A 21332-nucleotide genomic window follows, 5' to 3' on the forward strand; every position below is an offset into this window, starting at 1 on the left:
CAAGGGTGAGAGTAATGCTTAGATGGCGGCACCATTTCCGGCTCCTGGGATTCAAAGTTTTCAAGACATGGCATGGGATGAGTTGTTGGTTTATTCAGTGAGAGCAAACATAAATGACACAAAGAAACAGACAACATCTTTTAAGATTTAAGATAAACGATCAAGTTTAATTTTATTCATGGTGCGTTTTCAGACGTGTTACACAGATACAAAAAAAAAACCCAGCTATGTTATGGTTATGTCTGTTACCTATTGTTCAGTTGAAAGTAAATGTATTTAGTTTCCTCTTTTCAAATGTTAGGCTCCGTTACACCTTAGATACACATGATCCAAAATGTATAAATCGATTCCATCTTTAAGAAATGATATGTGTATAGAATCAAAATGTCATGCATTCTATCGATTTAGTTTAAGTGCATGACTCAAAAACAAAATGTACGTGTATTTGTTTTTACTGGCTCAATGGTGAAGAATTAATCTGGTATGTTTCTGTGTGATTACTCGGGTGATTACTATTAAATAGCGATGAAAACCGCATTCCACACGTTAGCTATGGACTGATGGAGGTCTATTAGTTTCTTTTTTGACGCCTGAACTTACCCGAGCAGAAGGCGAACTTTCCTCCTCGTCGGCTGCACCAGCAGGTCTGGCTGGGGTTGACCTGGGTGTCACAAGCTGTAGGGAGGAGCGATTGTCAAAAAGAAAAGGGGACAGAAATCTTGTAAGTGGTTGCAGTGGCAAAAGTAAAACCATGCATTCAAGTTAACCTATCCCAGTGAATGCGAGCGTATGAGTGCAATGGCTGGCGTCTAAAGCCTACTGTGATACTTCCTCCGTGGACTTCGTTCCTTATGCAAATATGATGTCTTCTTGGCTTATATACATTAAAAATGTGTAGCTCCTACATTAAAATCAAATGGCACTGATGGACCAAGAGGAATACAAGCTGTACTAAGTGATAGGAGGAAGCAGTTTTTGACGACTCGATTATTATTCTGGATACTTTATTATGCGTTACGAATCAAGGCAGAGAGAAGGAGAATCGGCGGGGATATATTGGTAGGGCGTACAGTTGTAGGGTTCATATTGTCACCTTGTAGACATTGTGCCCTGATGGACGCACTGATCGACCAGAAAGAATACAAGCTAAGCTATGTGATAGGAAGAAGTAGTTTTTTGACGATTCAGTTTATTCTGGTGACTCATACATTGCGAATCAAGCCAGAGAGCAGGTGAGGCGGCGGCGAAAGACGGGAGTATTTTACTACTTTTATAGAGTTCAAGTTGTCGCGGCCATCTAGGCTCACCTTGTAAAGATTGTGCCCTGACAGTATTGCCTAGTAACAGTTTCCCCGGATAGATTGGTTCGTATACTCACACTGAGCTACAGCGTGAAAATTTATTCATTGTGGTACACTCTGCGAAAAGGATACTTTAATAATGATGATATTGATAATGCTTTTTCATTCATACAAAATGCAGGCACATCTGGGCAGATCCATGTTACTTACGCTTGTACTTCCTCATGCTCTGGCCCCTCTTCTCGGCGAGGTAGAACTCCTGCATGACCGGGTCCCTCTTCATGAACTCCATGTCGGCGGCGAATTCCTCATCGACCTCCATCTCGAAGGCCGAGGCGACGACCACGAGGGCCATGAGAGCGATGAGGACCTTGGAAACCATGGTGATTCTAGGAGTGAACAAATATTGCAATTTTGAGTTACAGTATGACAATATAAGCACTTCTCAATGAAGCCGCGAGACGTCGAATCAACATAGACACGATAAATAAAGAATCAAAACTCATGCCTTTTTCGGAGGAGGGGATCTCTTTGGAAATTTTCGTCAAAGAAAATGAAGACAACATGATAACGCACAGAGAAAAAATGCTTCAGATTATTTTGAAGAACCATACATGATTTTTCAAAATGTATTATTACGTTTGTGATTTATATTTGTAAAGATTTTGTTGTAGCAGGTTTACAAAATAATGTACATTTACGGAGACCCCACCCGTCAGTAACACTTTGGACAATTCTTGTTACATTCTTCCACATGCAAGAAAGAAAGGTTCTACAGCACGTTGACAGTATACTCACACTGCCTAGAAACAAAGGTCCTTTTACACATTTTATTATGCTTATTTCATTCACAGGCGAATTAAAAGAATAGCTAAATCGATTGAAATGTTAGATTTAAAAAAAACAAATATAAGACTGCACTGCGCGATACTATCACTTTGTTAACAAAGAAGCTGCTTCATATACACATTTTATGGAATTTCATTCTTTAAAAGTACTCTTTGCTCATGCATCCAGCTCTTTCGACATCATCTTTGTAGTCATTGGATCTTATAGCTTTATAACAAGAACAGGGTTGGTTGCCATGACTCAAAAGGATATAATCGATACCCCTACCATGTTTCATCCAGAGTGTCTTACCCTAACATCATAGCTATAAATTTTCTCTACTTCTAATACATAACAAGCATCATCATTCTATTCAGGAGGAGTTCACGCAGCGTTTCAGTCAAAGTCACTGTCTTTGTTAACATGTAGCATAACGTAGACGAAATTGAGTATAAAGCATGCAGGTAACTCCACCTCACGACCACTTCCCTTATCTTTATTTTATATAGTCTGTCTCCCTAGATTTTTGTTGTGTTCAGAATAAGTCTTAACGGCTGCTTTTAAAGCTAGGAAGCATCTTACACAACTAGTCAATATAGACATGGAATGAAACCAAAGCTCTGTTTGTTACGAGAAGGTGTTGCTCTGCTATAGATGGAGGAATAGAATAGGAAATTCATCGTGATCCAGTAAACATGATTTCAAGTGACAGTTGAAGCGGTTTACATTCGGAGTGAAGCAACACTCTACAAAATATAACTTTTCACGAGGTAAAAGTAGGACCTTGTGATAGTAAAATCGTGTTAAGTTCTCACTGGAACAGTATTTTAACTGGCTGCAACCATCGCATAGGAAGCTGAAGACTGGAAAACTCCTGCGCTGAGACAAATTAATGCTATACGCCCAAAATTTAGGAGCAAAATGCATACTCACGTGCTGTGGACGAGGGTATAGGAGCTGCGAAGATGTCTTGTGTTGAAAGATTCTTGTCGTCTGGTGCTGTTTGGAGATGGGCCCTTTCACCCTTATATAGAATTTTCTCTCCCTATCCAAGATTTGTTAAATGCAAGTAGAGGGGAGAGGTCACACACACACAGAGGTTTTAGGAAAATAGGAAAATCCTAGTTCTGAAGACTTCCTAATGACGTCATTATCCAGTCAACGAGTACGAAATGAAAAATGAACGGACCTTTAAAAACAAGTTGAATACCCCGCTGATATAATCACCTTAGAAAATGTGATTGAAGAGAAGATGATTAAAGGTAATAACGACAAAGTAACCAGCAGAGAGAGAGAGAAATAGAGAGGAGAAGAAAGTTGTAGTAGTTGTATTTCTTTAAGGAAAAAGTACGGCAATATTGGACTTGAAGCAGATACCGTGAAAACCAGATCAAATAAAGGCAAAAGGTGCCTTTGATCTTGGTGTATCTTAAAAAAAGTTCTTGCGCGACTTATTCAACTATCCAAAGGCAGCCTGCGCCGCTGCACGCTTGGGCAGCCATGTTCATTACGGTCACATTGTAGTGATCCGTTCATAATGACCTTCCTGTATTAAAGGGGATGGCTAGTAACTATCAGTGGGAATCAGTGGGAATGCTGGGGGATGATTGTTCCAATTCTTGTGGGATTCATCTAAGAGTACATAATATATATCTATTGTGTGAAAATTATTTGCTTCAGAATGGTCTCATATTGAAGTAATGTGCAGTTTAATGTTTCCAGGTTAACATGCAGTGACGGGGCGATCGTTAACGGCCCGTTAACATGAAACTGCACATTACTTGAATATGAGACCATTTTGAAGCAAATAATTATCACACAACAATAGATATATAATGTACTCTTAAATGAATCCCACAAGGATTGGAACAATCATCCCCAAGCATTCCCACTGATTCCCACTTATCAGTTACTAGCCATCCCCTTTAAGGTTACTGTAATGTTATGGTAATGCATCAACAGCGAGGGGCCTGCGGCCAAATGATATCCGCCGCGAAAATATCTGACAGTCCATGTCATCAAAAAATGAAGAATATTATACGACCTTTAATTACAATCTCATGCGCATTTATTACAAAATGGGTCCCTTATGTTCACTGTAATTTATTTCTGCATGATGAATTTATGATGTTTACATTAATGTGCACTCATCGTTGTGATGCTATGCTTGTAGGAAATTAAAATAATCATTTGTAATTTATCATTGATTCATACCAGCAATTGGTGTGCTCTTTTATCACACTTAAGAGCAGCCATGACACTGGGATTGCAAAGTTAAGGTCCGGTATGGTATGGCATGGTACGGTTTGGTATTTCTTTGTGTTTAATCTAGATAAAATAAAATATAATAAACAACGATATGACAAATTCACACTGTATACATGATGAATGCGGGTGGATTGCGTCACTCGGTGAATATATGGCCACCATGGCACCGCCGTATTGCAGGGAGACAGGTTTAGATATATTAAGCAAATTAATTTGAAACATAAGACACTTCGAGGGGAGAAAAATATTTTGATAACAAAGTAAGTTCGCACAAAGGCCAACATTAAAGTACAAAAGTACATTTTCCAGCTAAGTTAGCTTAAAGAATAAGACCAATATTCTGCGACTTATGGTAACTAACACGTTTCAGAATCTACATGCATGAACGTATTTTCTGTCTTATATTATTCTCTCCAAAACACTTAAAATGAAAATAGTCTGAGAGCTGGCTGCTGGTCAAGTTACTTCGCCTTTGATCTTTTATTTGAAATCTTACAAGATGTTGACTGTCTCTCTGTATTATTTTAATTCACTCTCACTGAATAAACCACCAACTCATCCCATGCCATGTCTGAAAAAAAAAAGCAAATTAAAAGAAAAAAAAAGAGAGAGAAAAAGAGATTGTGTACAAAATCTAACAAACTTAACAGCCAAGTTTGTCTATTGTCCTTGATGACTAAGTTTTCTTCCGGTTGTTTTCTGAAGAACTGTGGAGTAACACACAAGTGAAGTTACTGTGAATAAAAATATTTCTTTGTGTTGCCAATTTATTCTTAATCCGCAATACCCAGGTATGAAGGTATCTACGTATGAAGATATGCGTGTATTTTAGTCTGTGTGTATGTTTGTGTTTGTGTGCATTTGTATGCCTTTTAGTGTCTTTTTGATGTAGCTAATATCTTGTGTAGGGATGGTTTGGAACTAATTTGGCACACATGTGTGTATGTAGACACACACACACACACACGCACACACCCACACACACACACACCCACACACACATATATATATATCATACGTATGTACAGTATGTGAGATACGTATACTCCACTATTCACATCTAGCGAATAAATATTGAAGAGCAATCTCACAAGCTCTGAACTAAAGAACTGTATCTCGGTTTTCTAATGAACTCATTCAACTCAGTCATTTGTTATCACCAGAATTAATTGAATTAATTATATGAATTAATGGTACCAAACATGGCACGTACACTGTACATGCAAACAGAAGGCAAACAAATGCAGAAACACGTGGACATACACACAAATCTTATTGTGTATATTTATATAAATACATTATGCACTTATATCTTGGAATGCCATTAAAATGACATAGCCAAAGGGAGTACAGTATGCCAATGAAATACGCAGAAAATCATGTACAACGAACAACGTTTTATATCATTTATCGCATGTTTGAGCACAAATCCACGACGAATTTCTTTATTATATGGAAGAGCTTTCTTTTATCGTTGCTTTGTCTCCCCCCCCCCCCTCCGTGAAACAAATCAAAGTCAAAGGGGCAAAACCAAAATTAACACATTTCTTTTCTCTTTCTTAAAGAGGTCTTCGTGGATTTACGCCCACCACATCATTCCATTTGGATTTAATGAAATATAATTTTATTATTGTCATATTACTACTTAGAATGCATGAACTTTGTCACAAAGTTTCTTTCCGTTAGTGCACAGTCGTCGGCAGGGGTTAAGCAGCATGACTCAGTGATAGCAACTGAGATATTTTTTTTTTTTATCTTGTTATGACCCTTTCGTCCGAATGCAAGGCCCTGCCGGCGCCGCTGCATTAACGGAGAGACTTTCTATTTACGTGCATATCTGATTATACCTAAACTGCACTTACCTTTCAACCTTGATATTGACAATGACATCAGTTGGCCGCATCTTGGTTTGTTTGTTTGTTTGTTTGTTTTTTTTTTTTTAACTGAACTTCTTCCCCATAGAGCACTATTGATCAGCAGAGTATCATTTATGTCCGCTTCTGACGAATTAAACAACATACCAGCTTACATTTAAATCAGATTCTAAAAAATTCGTATAAGATAAACAAACGGCTGATGTTTTTGACGATCGGGACAAATTCAATTGGTCTGGATTTTCCTAAACTATACCAGTAGATAATGTATACAGAATGAATTCTTTATTTTTGTCAAGACAGTGTCCGTGCACAGTTATAAATCACTCAAGAATGTTCCGTTTGCACTCTTGTAAACTTGTGAACCCTTTCATTGTAGTTTGACACAAGAATTTTCCTCCAGATGTACATTCCTCCTTCGTGTCTCACCTTCACAAACTATCTCTACGTAAATGCATAGACGTTCGAAGGGGCTTGTCAGCATGACTCTGTAAAACAACCAATCTAATTTTTTACCTTAACTGTTAGAACATCTCGTTCGTATGCTATTATTGGAGTAATTATATTTCTGTTATTACCATATAAGCGCCTTGTCTTCTTTTATAATCATTGTTATTTCATATTACGCATACGAATTTACCTCACCAACGTTAAGTGTAGGAGGATTCCATTTACTTTTGTAGACATAAATTTAGCGAGACTATATGATGTAACATTTGTTCTATTGTATAACGTAATAATGTATCAGTATCATTATTGTTATTATCAACTCACATGCACTGCACACCCCCACACATGCACACACTCACATTAACATTCACGCACAGACATTGCAACGTACTACACAAAAATACATGGCCCCAGAACAACCATTCTCAACTTTCCACTCAAATCCTCATAATGGCTCATAACAACGATCATCCTGACCAGGGTATCATAAGTAATCACAGTAAATACTACATTATTTCGGATTTCAATAATATGTTCAAATCTTCACTTGATTCCACTGCAAGTCATGTTAATAATTCCCGTAGTAATTCCACAAATAGGAATGATGACACTAATTATAACCCCATTAAAGATTTTAGTTTATTCCACTGGAATGCTAGAAGCTTAAACAAAAATTTTGATTCATTTGAACTACTTCTTCTTTCTTTACAAAATTTTCCCTTTTCCGCAATCGGTATAACTGAAACTTGGCTAGGGCACACGTCTCCAAATTTGTTTAGCCTTGATAGATATAAAATATTTCGCTCTGATCGTAAGAGAGGTAGAGGGGGAGGGGTAGCCCTATATATATATAACGAATTGCGAGTAAAAATAAGAACTGATATTGATACTGAAAGTTGTGAAAGCCTGTTTGTGGAAATCATCAATGATAAAATGAAAAATAAGATAATTGGTGTTATATACAGGACACCAAATCATAAAACCGAAACGTTTTTAGAAAATTTTGATGAATGCCTCAACACGATTACACAAGAAAATAAGGAAATTTATATTATGGGCGACTATAATATTGACATGACGAAAATAGATACTTTAGCGGTAAAATTACAAACTATTCTGTTTTCATATGCTTTCCATTCCCATATTGATAACCCAACAAGAATATCCCAAACATCTAAAACCTTGTTGGATAATATTTTTCTGATAACTTTTCTGTAAATAAATTCATTAATGGTATCTTATATTATGATATATCTGATCATTTACCGATATTCATTATTCTTCGTTATTCTGAAAACGTCAAAAGTATTTCAAAACCCAGGCCAATAATGTACAGAAAAGAATCAGACGAGAATATTGAATTACTTAATTTTGACTTAGTGAAGGAAGAATGGCAAGAAGTGTATCTTCAAAATAACGCCGATAAAGCTTATGATATTTTCCTAGATAAACTTTTATATTACTATCGAAAAAACATTCCTTTAGTTAAGAAAAAAACACGTAGAAAGAACAAACATCCATGGATTACAAAGGGAATCATCAATTCAATAAAAACCCGTAATAAATTGTATAAACTGGCGATTACTACCCACAATACAAAACATTTTACAGATTACAAAAAGTATAGAAATATACTCAGTAACTTGATTCGTATTTCTCGTAAAATGTATTATTCCGATAAGTTTGATAATCAAAAGCATAACGTAAATGGCTTATGGGAAACTATATATGAAATAACAGGTAAAAATAATAAGGAAACATCGTCCGTTTTTTATAATGACAACAAAGAACTCACAAACCCTGATGAAATATCTGATGCTTTTAACTCATACTTTGTAAATATTGGCCCCCAATTAGCTTCAAAAATAAAAAACAAACATGTTCATTCAAACTTTACTGAATTTCTTCCACCAAACTGCGACAAATCCCTTTTCTTTACCCCAACAGATGAGGAAGAAATACTGGAGATTGTTTAAAGGCACAACAGAAAAATTGTGTTAGGGAGATATCGCGACGATATGAGACAAAAGATCGTCGCCAATCGTCCCCGACGATCCAAATTTTGGGCCTCATGTGCTCATTACTGCGCTCTTTTTGGCTCATTATAAATATCAACAAAAGATGGTTCCGACGAGTCGGAACAAAGTCGTCTCTTTTCGTCGCGACTAATCAATTAAGGAGGTCTTTTGTCGATCGGCGAAGCGTTTCAGTGATTGTTCAAACGTCGCACATCGTCCCCGACGACTGCGTATTCAACTTGACTAACCGTTTTGTAAAGGTTTTGGTGATGGTTTCTTGTCGCTCATCGTCCCGACGATTGACCATTGAATTTAAATCACCGTTCCGTGGCGAGTTAATTAATCCATAATTGTTCAAACGTCGCACTTATCGTCCCGACGATTGTCCATTCAACTTGAATCACTGGTCAGAGACGCGTTTAGTAATTGTTAAAGCGTCGCGCATCGTCCCTAGGCTTGCCCATTGAACTTAAATCACCGTTTGGTATGAGTTTGAAACGTCGCACATCGTCCCGACGATTGCTCATTCAATAATAGAAATTGCTCGATGCTGAGGTGTTTATTTTTTCTAACATCGCGAGTGGTCCCGACGATTGCTCATTGAATTGAAATTGTCGTTCAATGATTGCCACCAGGGTAATTCATCTTCTATGAAGCCTTGCTCTCATGTTTGCCATACTTGTCTGTAAACAATACAAAAACATTGTAACGAGATCCGATGGCTGTCAGACTCCCGAAATTCTTGAATGAATCATGAAAAAAAAAAAGTGATGAACGTACATTATTATCTTTCCACAAGTCCAGAGCTTGAAAGAAAACATCCGGCATTTATTTTATCATCGTACGGAGTTAAATATCATTGTTATTCATTTCCAAACGTCAAAGCAAATTTCCGACACTTATATTAACATCTTTCAGAGCTGAATGTTATTGCTATTTACTTTCGAACGCATAAGCAAATATCCGGCATTTATCATCGTACGGAGTTGTATATCATTAGTAGTCATTTCCGAACGTCAAAGCAAACATGCGATATTTATTTAATCACCGTACGGAGTCGAATATTACTGTTATTCATTTCCGAACGCAAAATCAAATTTCTGACATTAATTTTAGCACCGTACGGAGCTGAATCTTACCGTTATTCAAATCCAAAAGTATAAGCATCCTTGGTATAAGCAAACATCCGACATTTATTTTAGTACTGTACGGAGTCGAATATTACCGTTATTCATTTCCAAAAATAAAAACATCTGACATTTATTTTAGCATCTTATACGGAGTCGACTGTTACCGCTGTCCATTTCCAAAAGTAAAGGCAAACATCCGACTTTTTTTGGTGGCCCGACGTGCGTTTTTGGTGGCCCCGGTCCACCGAGCCGCCGTTAGTGTCGAGCCCTGGTGTATACCTCACTAACCTCAGCTTGTTGGGGAAACTTATACTGCCATACGAGGGGAGATGCTTTCATCTCTTCTAGAGAGCTTCCCTATGAGCGAATGAAAATCTTTGTTTGGCATTTTCATTTCTATACCCCATAATCATTCGTTGTTTCCAAACATTTTCATGATGTCGGTATTTCAATATCATGATATTTTTCTTAATGTATTCCATTTTCATTCCTTGACCAAAGTCAGTAAGTCCGCCACAAGTACGGTAATCGCTACGTTTCGCGCAGTGCAATATGTGCCGAAGTGCGAAACACGTGGTTATCAAGTTCAATGAAACGCGCCGTCCATGCGTGCTTCTTGTTTGGTTTCTAGTAGCTCCGTGGTTACGGCAAAGAAAATAAACGGAGGAGGCACTCCGTATAGTGTTTTTCGTTTACAGTGAACAGTTTACATTCGATACAAATAAATTAATACTAAGTAGTCACGTCTTTTACTGTATGATGATCGCCAAGTCGGGAAGAAGTATCTAGAGGAACTTCTCAGTTGATATGTCCGTGATGTTCATTCTAATTTTCACACGCAGTGGTACGCAGATTTATGAGTGTGAGATCGAAAGAAGTTTCAATATGTTGCCATGATATTATGTAGGCCTACTGTTGTGTAATTGGGTAGGTATAGCTCTTACACTATAAACTGCAGCTTGTTGCAGCGGCATCTAGGAAAGCGATATTTTCTTCGGCATTCGGGACCTTTTTTATATTATCATTATTTTTTTTTGACACGTGATTCGATTGTAAGTATGAAGCGACGAATAACCCCTTTGTTTTGTTTTAGTGTTAACATTAATGTGTAATACACCAATACTGTTCGACGTGTGTTTTTTTTTACTGTTAAAGAAGCCAAGATAAGGCGACATTTTAATAGAATTATGCCGTTCGGTCGGTTTACAGACTGCTTATAACCTGAAATACAGTCAAACCTGTCTATAGCGGCCACCCAAGGGAAACGAAAAAAGTGGCCATTATAGACAGGAGGCCGCTATAGACAGGTAATCCAACTTCATGTGCATTGCCTATACATGTAAATATATCATCGTTGAATACATCGATAAGTATTTTATGTACATAATGTACTATGCGTAAGTATACACACGTGTATTTCATGCATTGGACAATACCGGTGTTTATGAAATTGTTGCACAGTAGCATGTGTACAGTCGTGAAGAAAGCTTTACACTAGTTCATTATTATGACTGAATAAGTGATGAATGCAGCGGTGGCGATCACTGAACGTTGCCCATGAATGTCTGGCACGGCCACAAATCAGAAAAACACGCTGAATTACCGGCTCTGTGGCTGCTATAGACAGGTCAAAATCTACCGCGGGAAACTAAATTTGTGGCCGCTGGCCGCGTTAGACAGGTGGCCGCTATACACAGGGTCTTTAACAGGGCTTTTCTCTGGGGGGATTTTTCAGTGGCCGCTATAGACAGGTGACCGCTAAGGCAGGTTTAGTTACAGTGCGCGCATTTTTTTTTTGTCACCTGTTTTCGCAGAAATTTACACTAGAAAGGTTGTCAGTTTTTTTCTTCTGCCGTTATTTTCTCTGATATGATTTGTCGTGGCCATTAAGTTAATTTCAACCTAAAAGATACGTGTCACGTAGGTCCATTGGTTGCCAGCACGCATTTATCTGACTTGTTGTGCGGTTAAGTCTGTTTTTGTTTTTGTTGTTGTTGTTGTTTTTATCATTCATGGGAGGGGGCAAACAGTGAGAAATGAGGGAGAGGTGAAATCAGAACAAGGAAACATCTGTTTATTTAGCTGTCACTTATGCCAGCAGTAGTAATTGTCATCACCATTGCTATTCAGATCAGTTTTAGTCACATCCTATAACATTCAATACACGACTATCATCATCATGACATGAGAGAGAGAGAGAGAGAGAGAGAGAGAGAGAGAGAGAGAGAGAGGAAAAAAAACCGCCACCCGTTCAAGGGCGTATACAAAGCAAACGAATCGCAAAGTATAGATCAACCAGGGGGGGGGGGGGGGGGGGGGGGGTTCATCAACGAGTTCGTCGGAGGTTTTCACCGACAAATTTGCTATCAGCCAATCAGACGCAAGGATTTCAGTAGCTTTTAACAGTTGTCAGTGTAAATCACTGACAAAAAGTTTCATGAAACGGTCCCCAGGAAGGTGGATTCCTGGTACAATATTCCGTATGGCATACCAGCAATACAAACAGACACGTTACTGCAAAATAAATGATAGAACACAGCAAGCGAGCAGGCTAGAATCAAACCTTCTTTTGTAGGAAAGTCCAACAAAAGTCTTACAACATACCTGTAATAGGGGGTTCACACGTACACAAATTAGCATGTTACAGAACTCAATATTGTTACCCTTTAGCAAACTCCAGTCTTTTGCACATGTGGACACACACACACACACACACACACACACACACACACACACACACACACAACAGAAAATTAGTGCGAACCAGTAGCGCGATGCATAACCTCAGAAATCTTGCTGATATTTCTGAATGAGCGCGGTATTTGCCCCGACGGTCGGGTTTAGAAACTTGATTGAGTTCTTTTATTCCCATCATTAACAACAGTGTGCTCTCCACACCACTGTGAGGCACAAGAACAATAGTTTCATCGATTGGCAATTAGCGGATTACTTTCTGTACGTGTGAACGGTTGCAAAAAAAAAAAAAAAAACCTCAAGTTTCCGAGGGTGGCTGGAGCGTCTGAACCAAAAAGTGTACAATCCTCGCGTGTACGCTCTTTTGTCTGAGAAGTTGGAAAAAAAAAACCCTCGAGTATTGGAGCATGTTCAGTAACGCGCTATTTTGCACATGTGAATGCGGGTATTGATATATCAGACTCAGCATGGGGGGGGGGGGGGGGGGGGGGCTGATGAAATCTAGCATTAAAAGAATGAACTACACTGACATACTAAAAATGATAAAACTGGACATGAAGTTCATGACCTCTGTCCGAGTGCCTCTGACACGGGAAGTACTATGCATGTATCTACAAGCTACATTAAAGTAAAGCATAATGATAATCATAAACGCTGCGATTCGAAGTGTTCTTCTGTTTTGCTTTCAGCAATAACCAAAACTGTATTTTTACGCTCGATTCACAGTGGTGCACTAAATAAATCGAGCGTATAATATCAATACTTACTCTTTAAGAAGCAGGCCTGTGATTTCTCTATTTAGTCTGTTGAAGTATCTCACTGATATGATTTTTTTTCAGTCAATTGTGCTCCCCTGACTAAGCTATCAAGAGTATAGCTTTTGTGTTCGGAAACTGGATTCACGCAAAGCATACATTCACCATGTATAGTACAATGCTCCAATATTGATGAAAGCAGTTTCGTGTGTGATACGTATTCCTCTTTCGGGTGAGTGTGCTGTGAAATCCGGTCATTTTGTTTTATTTTCACCTACATCTCCTTATTTTGTAACTGTGGATGAGACTTTATTTCATTTTCTAAATCATGCAGGATGAGCCATACGTTTATTTTTCGGCATAAATAGATAATTCGCCTTTTTGAATGACGAACCTTACGTGTAATTTTTGGATTAACAGATTTGTTACAGCTGCACTGGGATGTCTTCTAAATTATATTTTGAGGCCCCTGAGATCAAGATGATCATGCGTAGGCATATATAACTCTCTACACTTTAATGTACATGAAGTTGTTCAATTAAGAAAAATTAACATAATTTACTCTTGCTTACAATCCAGCACATTACAACGCATCGCAAAGTAACCTGCCAATGCCCAATAATCTTGGTAACAGCTCGTTATTCCGAAGGTTCGTTATTCACAAGACTCTTTAGTCCGAAGATTCGTTTTTCCGAAGCTTCGTTATTCCGAATTTCATTTTCGAATTAACGAATCTCCGGAATAACGAACCGTCGGAATAACGCCACAATGTTCGGATTAACGAACCCTTTTTCATTTTCGGATTAACGAACCTCGGTATAGGAAATTATTTGTGTGTTTCAGATTAATGACCCTTCGGAATAGCGAACCTAGGAATAACGAACAGCACCAATAATCTTATAAAGAGAAAGGATGCCCGATACATTAAAAATATTGAGGTATAATTAAGATACAGCATTATGTACATAACAGCAACAACAACAACAAAATTAGGATTGAGTAAGCAGACAAGTTTTCAACAATGATTTGAACATATCAACACTTTCAGCTATACGAATATAGAGAGGGAGTTTATTCCAAAGGGGTGGGGAAATACAGAAAAGGTCCAGGCGTATATCACCATAGCGGGTATGTGCGGGACCACGTGATAATTGGAGAGAAGAGAGAGAACAGGCTGAAGTGGAGGAGCGGAAGGGAGGTAGGATTAGTCCATAATATTTATCTTGTAAACAATAAGGATGATTTTAAAGGTGATACGTTGATGTATGGGGAGCCAGTGGAGGGATTGGATAACTGGAGTAATTTGGTCAGATGTTTTTGTCAGGGTTACAAGCCTTGCAGCTGTATTTTGAATTTTGAATTTGGTGCAATACTCGAAGCAGGGAGACCAACAAGAAGGGAATTGCAGTAGTCAAGATGAGAAGTAACAAATGCGTGAATTAGACGTTCGGTGGAAGACTGCTCCGATAACTTACGGATATTAATAATTTATTTTTACAAATACCCCTGAAGCAGCAGAACGACATGAGTTCTTAATGTGTGTGTTATTTTATTTGTTCGTTTTTTTTAAGTTCAGATGCTTATCTACCATAACTCCTAGATCTCTGACGGACTGGGAGATAAATTTTTGTGAGAAAACTAGCCCGCCTGACAATTCTGATTTAACAGAATTCAATTTCAAATGATTATCGCGAGACCATCGCTTAATATCATCAACACAACTATGAAGTTTGCAGAGCTCTTCGACGTTGGGTATTTGGTAGTATGATTATGTAAATTTGAGTATCGTAAGATATCTTCACGATCTTTCACAAATATTTCTTAAATGATCAATATTGGATGCCGGCGTTCTACAGCTGATCTAAATTACAGCGAATTATGTGTCCTGTCAATTGGAAACCTTCACAATACCGCAATTTAACGGTCAAACGCAATAGAAATGCCACAACCTAAGGATTTGAATCCTCGTTCATCATTATGGTTTCTATTAATGAAAAAGAAGGGACAGAACGAAATGAGATTGAGACTTTTATGTTAGTGAAATTGATCACTCTCAGCTGCATATATTTTGAAGGAAAATTAATGATTCGGACATGTGTTAAAAGCATCGTCGACAGCGCGATGCTACTCCATTTGGCATGTTTGGTAAAGCCTATTATATCCCCTACTCCATTCCCCCTTTCTTTATGAATTTTGGGGATCACATAATAGGGTACGCGCTCTTTTGAAATGAGTCAAGTCTTAGTTAGGCATATAATCTTACCTTTACAGTGATCAGTGATCACACTAAAGAACCCAATTCCACATCATTCTATCTAATCAGAGAATCGAAAAAGATAGCTTTTCTAATTGATGTTTGTTGATAGACCAAATCAGGGATATCCGTCCCGTGATTGCCTATCAGTGACGTAACAGCGCGAATACTATGCCCATACAACTGCTTGTGTTATCATAGGCCTAATCAGTTACACTAAGAAGCTGTCCGTGATGTGTGGTGTTTGCACCAAAATTAGTATGTAAAATTCATACAAATTTTACACTAAATGGCTTACATGATTTCTTAGCTAGTTGGCAAGAGGGATACCCCAACTCACAAGCGAGCGCACCCTCTGCGAGCTGTGTATAAAACATGTCTCGTTGTGTGTGTTGTTGAATCAGCGTGTCTTATTCGATTCTTCTTGTATTGTTCCGCCAGGATGGTGTCTTTCAAGACAGCTGGACACTGCTTTCATTGTTCCTGGGAAAGGGTCATCTTTCTTTTGACGGTCAAATCCTTTCATTATTATCGTGGTGAACTTCACTAATCGTCCCCAACGCTAACGTACAAAGGAAGGAAATGCTTTTATTATGTATCAATGCACGCGTAACACCATCAGTATAGGCCTATAAAACGAAAGTTTGACTCTATGTCCCGAACTGTAGGCCCTGTAATAGCAACTATACATGAAGTCAAGTATGGAAACGATGGATTCCCACTGCCAATCAAATCTCTCTCGACAAGGACGCGATCGGAATCGATCTGGATGTGATCGATCTACCGCTACCTTGATCGACATTGGTTTTGGCTTCCTCCTATACACGATATTTTTTAACACTCTGTCGGACTGTAGATCATAACAAGCAGATTTGATCGGCAGTGGAACCCAGCCCTAAGGCGGATTCTTGTTCGAAAAGTAATAGCAGAAAATATCCTACACGAAATTCAGCATTGCATATACCGAAAGACAGATAGAGAGGAAAACATCGAGAAAGTAGTTCCAATCTAGAATTGAATGGAAGGTATATAATTTATATGTAACTGAATGCCATAAAAAGATAGATAAATAAATAAACAAATACAGCTCCAAAGTTATTCGCTTTGCGACGTCCGCCACGTACACAATCTGAAAGTGAAGTTGGCTGTATGATTACATATTGCGCATAATGTCCGTTGGTCTGTCGAGGCGGTTGCTCAACCAAAATACGTAGCATTACACTCTTAAAAAGAAAAGGGTAAAACGGTGTTTTAAAAGAGGCGAGGAGCGACAGCGTTTTCAAAATGTTGTATTCACCCTTTTTCTATAGCTGTATCTAGCACATCTAACGTTGGATTCAGCTGGATAGATAGGGTGAATGCAACATTACCTTAAAGGGACACAGTCCTCACGAAATTTAAAAAAAAATATGTTGTTGTTGGTACCTCCAATGAACTACTTTCACCAAAAACAAACTTTAAAATCACCAAATAAGCTCGCACATTTTGGTTGAAAAAGTGTGACTCTGCATGGTGAATATGCTAATGAGCAAGTCTTGGCGGAGAGTCATACGTCGTCGATGCACAACTCTTCCCAGCCGTGTTCTGCCCGTTATCCGTACGCTCCCCAGTTTACCCGGATGCATGAAGACGTCGGTGGCTACTCCGACTCGTATTTGACATTGTTTCTACGTTGTGTGTGTGTGTATGTATTGTGTACTAGTATTATATTCGCACGTGTGGACGGTACAACTAGATGATAGATCTACGGTAGATACGCGTACGCACCCCGTACGCGGTTTGCCCTTCGCACTTTTCCAGTCTCAAGCGCAGCTGCAGCCCTACCTGTCGCCGCTCATGCATGTTCTATAGTACGTACAGAGTGTACATATTTGTAGGTAGAAACGATTCTACACAGACCTGCTAGTACACTACAGGGGCGACCGCATTCAGCGTCGTCTGGTCAGGCTCTTACATCAGTAGTTTTGCTCGAATCGTGCAGAAAATTTCCCAGGAAAATCCTTTTTTCCGTCCCAGACCAACAAAAGTATCGTGAAAGGTGAGCTGTATGGCTGGGAAATATCGGTACAACGATGCCGAACATAAGAAACTTAGGGCCTAGAAAATCTCGAAATCGTGTTGTGACCTACCTGTGCGTGGACAATTTGTGAAGCGATGTTTTTACGTGGACCGGCAGGCTGTGGCCCTCGGTTATAAACCGAGAAAAATCCTGAAACCAGATGCAATCCTGACCATTTGCTCACATGAGTTATAAAACAGAAACACCTCGAGCATCGACTTCGAAGAGAACCGAGGGAAAAAAGCGGAGAGAGGTAAGGAAAGTGGCTAGCTATGTTTAATTTACCGTGGGCCTGCAGCCGGGGTTGGACTGCAGTACAGTGCCACTGAGCTAGCTGCTGCCAGTGCCGACTGGACATGCACGGCAAAGTGGAGCGAAATCATATCCCTACGACCCCCTGTGTTTACCCTTCCCGGCTCACGTCATATTTTTTTTTTTCGAGGAAAGGCGATTATCTGACTACTTACAGAAATATTGAGATACAAACAATATTTTCTTTGAAGAATTCGACTCTCTCATGCACAGGTTATCTTCGGTTTGAATGCCAAAATCGACTGGACGGAGTCGAGTGTACTGTGTATTGGTATGGTAAGGATTTGCGCGCGAGAGTGGTTTCTACGCTAAGAAGTATGCAACACGGACGGAAGCTAGAAAACGACCGTGCCTATTTGATGTCAAGTTCATGGTATATTTGGTTTAAAAATACATATAAATTTATGTTTACAATATTAATTTTTCGTAAATTATATATATCTAAGCTTGAAATATTTTGTTTGAAATTATAAAACCACAAACTTTCACATTATATGATAAAATTGCAACTAATCATTTGAACACTTAAATTGGTTTTTAGAGGCACGGCTGTCAACTTGGTGAGTAGGGCATGCACTACGTAGCATCTTTTGCCGGCTCTTTCACGATCGCTTGCAGAAATTATTTTTCAAAAATCGCGTACGGAGACAATTTTTGATGTCCAAGCGTATAAATTGGTGAAAGTTTATATTTTTTACTCTTCTTAATTATCAGTACAGTGAAAATCTCAGGACTGCTTCCCTTTAAAAACGCTGTCACTCCTCAGCCCCTTTAAATGTTGATTTACCCTTTTCTTTTTAAGAGTGTAGGAGGCTAATTTCAATTTCAGATCGAACAGCTAGTCACGAGTCGTTTTGACCGATGCCATGCAATTTGCCGTAATTCGCGATAACGGGTTCGGTTCAAATTTACGAAGGTGATCGGAAATTCTATATTTAGCGTTCTCGTCATTTTGGTGCAAGTTGGTACATTGTTTAATTTGATAAGTCCCCATGGGTTTGAAAATAGGCCCTACACTAGCGCCTGTTTCTCTTTATTCGAGACAGTGTGTATATTGGTATTGTGCCATCATCACACTTGTGCTTGTTTTGTTCAAAACAAACTGTCTTTTTCTCCATCCTTTACAAGTTACTTTCAATACGCAGTAGTTCAAAGGATGTTTTGATATACAGGAAGGTAAACGAGTAATTGCTGTTCGATCACCGCGATCCCCCGACTTTCAGCTAGAGCCGCGTTGGCCGGCACGCAATGCTAAATCACTCTAACCAAAGATTCTACGGAACAGTATTACCCAGTGATGAAAAAAAATCCAACAAATCTTTATTTCCCGTTTGTTGTTGTTGTTTTTTCCGTCTCAAACACTGTCATTTCTCGTTGTAAAGTTATCTTTCGACATTATTGCAATAGTCGGGTAACGGGAAAACAAAACGTAAGGATTTTGTGTTTGATTCCGCACATATTCTCTTTATTTTACATATGTAGAGAAAGAAAGAAAGAAAGAAAGAAAGAAAGAAAGAAAGAAAATGACCCCATGCTCGTCTAAAGAAGTTTAAGCTTTTCACGCTGCAACCTACTAGGTGACGTCTATTCGGTGTGGCGCTCTCTCAAAATGAGTACTATGTCGCACGTGGAGTTTTCCTGTAATGAGCCAGAGATGAAGGGGATGCACTACTCGGGTCAAATAGGGAAGTTATTTTATGACGGATAATGATTCCTTGTGTTTTATTTATCTGTTCAGAAAATTTCAGTGTGAAAAAATTAGTAAAAGTGTCCCAAATCACGGTTGCTTTGAGACATTTTCTTTCCGTTACAATTTTTTTTTTCCAACCATCGACTTTACGGTGCGCTTTGCACCTATTGTTCTTGCCCGATCGTAGCCTTTTGTCAAGGCCCTCTCGCTGTAATGGGCAAGCGAAGCGAGCTCAGCCGACCGCGCCAGCGCGCAACCCCACTCAGCTGCATTTGGGCTTTCTTCACCATACAGCAAGAGGGCCTTGACAAAAGGCTGGCCCGATCGAGACTCCGCTTCCGTTGTAGAGCATAAGATGCTAATGAGCATTGTAGTCCAGGCGCAGGGACCCAGAAAAAATGACTTCGTTCAACCCACCCCGCAGAAAAGGTTTGACTGCATAGGGTGGTCGGTTGGACTCTCTGGAACACCCCTAGGTAGTATGTGATTCGAAATTGTGGTATCAATAAAATTTTACAGGCCATTTTAGTTGCGACAAGACCTTATTGTTCAAAAAAGAGTCTGCGCACGCCAAGACTACTACACGCACCACTAGCACTCGCAGACTTTTTCCTCGGCAAACAAGGGTTTTTGCCAGCAAACTCACTAGCTGAGGTCAGTGTAGTTTAGTTTCTAGCCGTTTTTATTTCGTGTATATTTTTTCCGAGTTGCAGCAAGCCGAGTGAGGTTGCATACCCAGTGATTGTGACCCCAAACCGTTCGGGCGTCGCAATCACTTGGTATGCGCCTTCGCTCGGCTTAGCACAATAAAGTGGGCTTCTACACATGCGCAAGCTGCAACTCGGAGAGATGAAAACGAAATAAAAACGACTAGAAACTAGACTGGGGTCGGTTACGGCTGGCACTGAAAATTACAACATAATCACAGTTTTTTGCAGTTATTTCATGAATAATTCCTCAAAACACCGTAAAACCATATATATATATATATATATGTTGCTAGAGATGTCAGCAAAACAATGGGATACATTGTAAGTTAAAATATTGTGCATGGTTACCATGGTAACCACATGTATACAGGTGATTGATAATCCAAAAAATGCCTCCAACTGCTGCAAACTTTGGTATTTTTTGTTCAGTTTTTTTTTTGTAGATAGGTGAATTAAAAACAAAAATTTCTATTGATTATTGTTCAAAAAAGTTTTTTTCCTGTTGCCATGGCAACCAGTAATATCCAATCAGGATTCAGCTGTCAATACTTAAGAACTAATGCCCATATTTTCAAAAAGCTCAATAAGCATGTCATTCTGCATAATTGTACCATTTACCGTACTTTTAACAAATATTTGACTTCAAATTACAGGCAAATGTTGTTTCCACCAATGTATGGACACAAAATTCCCTTCAAAATCTATGTTAATACAGAGAGCAAAGCCGACGATATTCTGATATTAGCTTTTTAGAGTATATATTTACAGAGTAATGGTTATTCGAAACAACCTTGGAAAAGAGCAGAAGAAAGCAATTGATTGTTCTTGTTCTTAAAGGAAATTCATTCAAGAATGCAGATAAATTCCTTTCTAAAGAAGGAATATACACGTACACTGGTATCCATCAATGGAATTAAAAGCGTACTTTTCGTTGGTAAGCTATCCATCAATGGAATTAAAAGCGTACTTTTCGTTGGTAAGCTATATAT

The 21332-nt window shown here is 38.8% G+C and overlaps 1 protein-coding gene across 1 annotated transcript; it reads right to left on the reverse strand.

The window, feature by feature from the left end:
- Window positions 1–18: 18 nt before the first annotated feature.
- Window positions 19–3124, reverse strand: LOC139720943 (uncharacterized). Its single transcript, XM_071632274.1, has 4 exons — window positions 3063–3124; window positions 1512–1690; window positions 601–675; window positions 19–44 (listed from the first exon to the last, which is right to left on the reverse strand). The coding sequence occupies exons 2-4, from the start codon at window positions 1681–1683 to the stop codon at window positions 19–21; spliced, it is 273 nt and encodes a 90-aa protein (XP_071488375.1). The 5' UTR covers window positions 1684–1690; window positions 3063–3124.
- Window positions 3125–21332: the final 18208 nt, after the last annotated feature.

This window comes from Diadema antillarum, unplaced genomic scaffold (genome assembly GCF_040938485.1).
Source record: "Diadema antillarum isolate AM-2024a unplaced genomic scaffold, OU_Dant_1.0 scf00000135, whole genome shotgun sequence".
NCBI lineage: Eukaryota > Metazoa > Echinodermata > Echinoidea > Diadematoida > Diadematidae > Diadema > Diadema antillarum.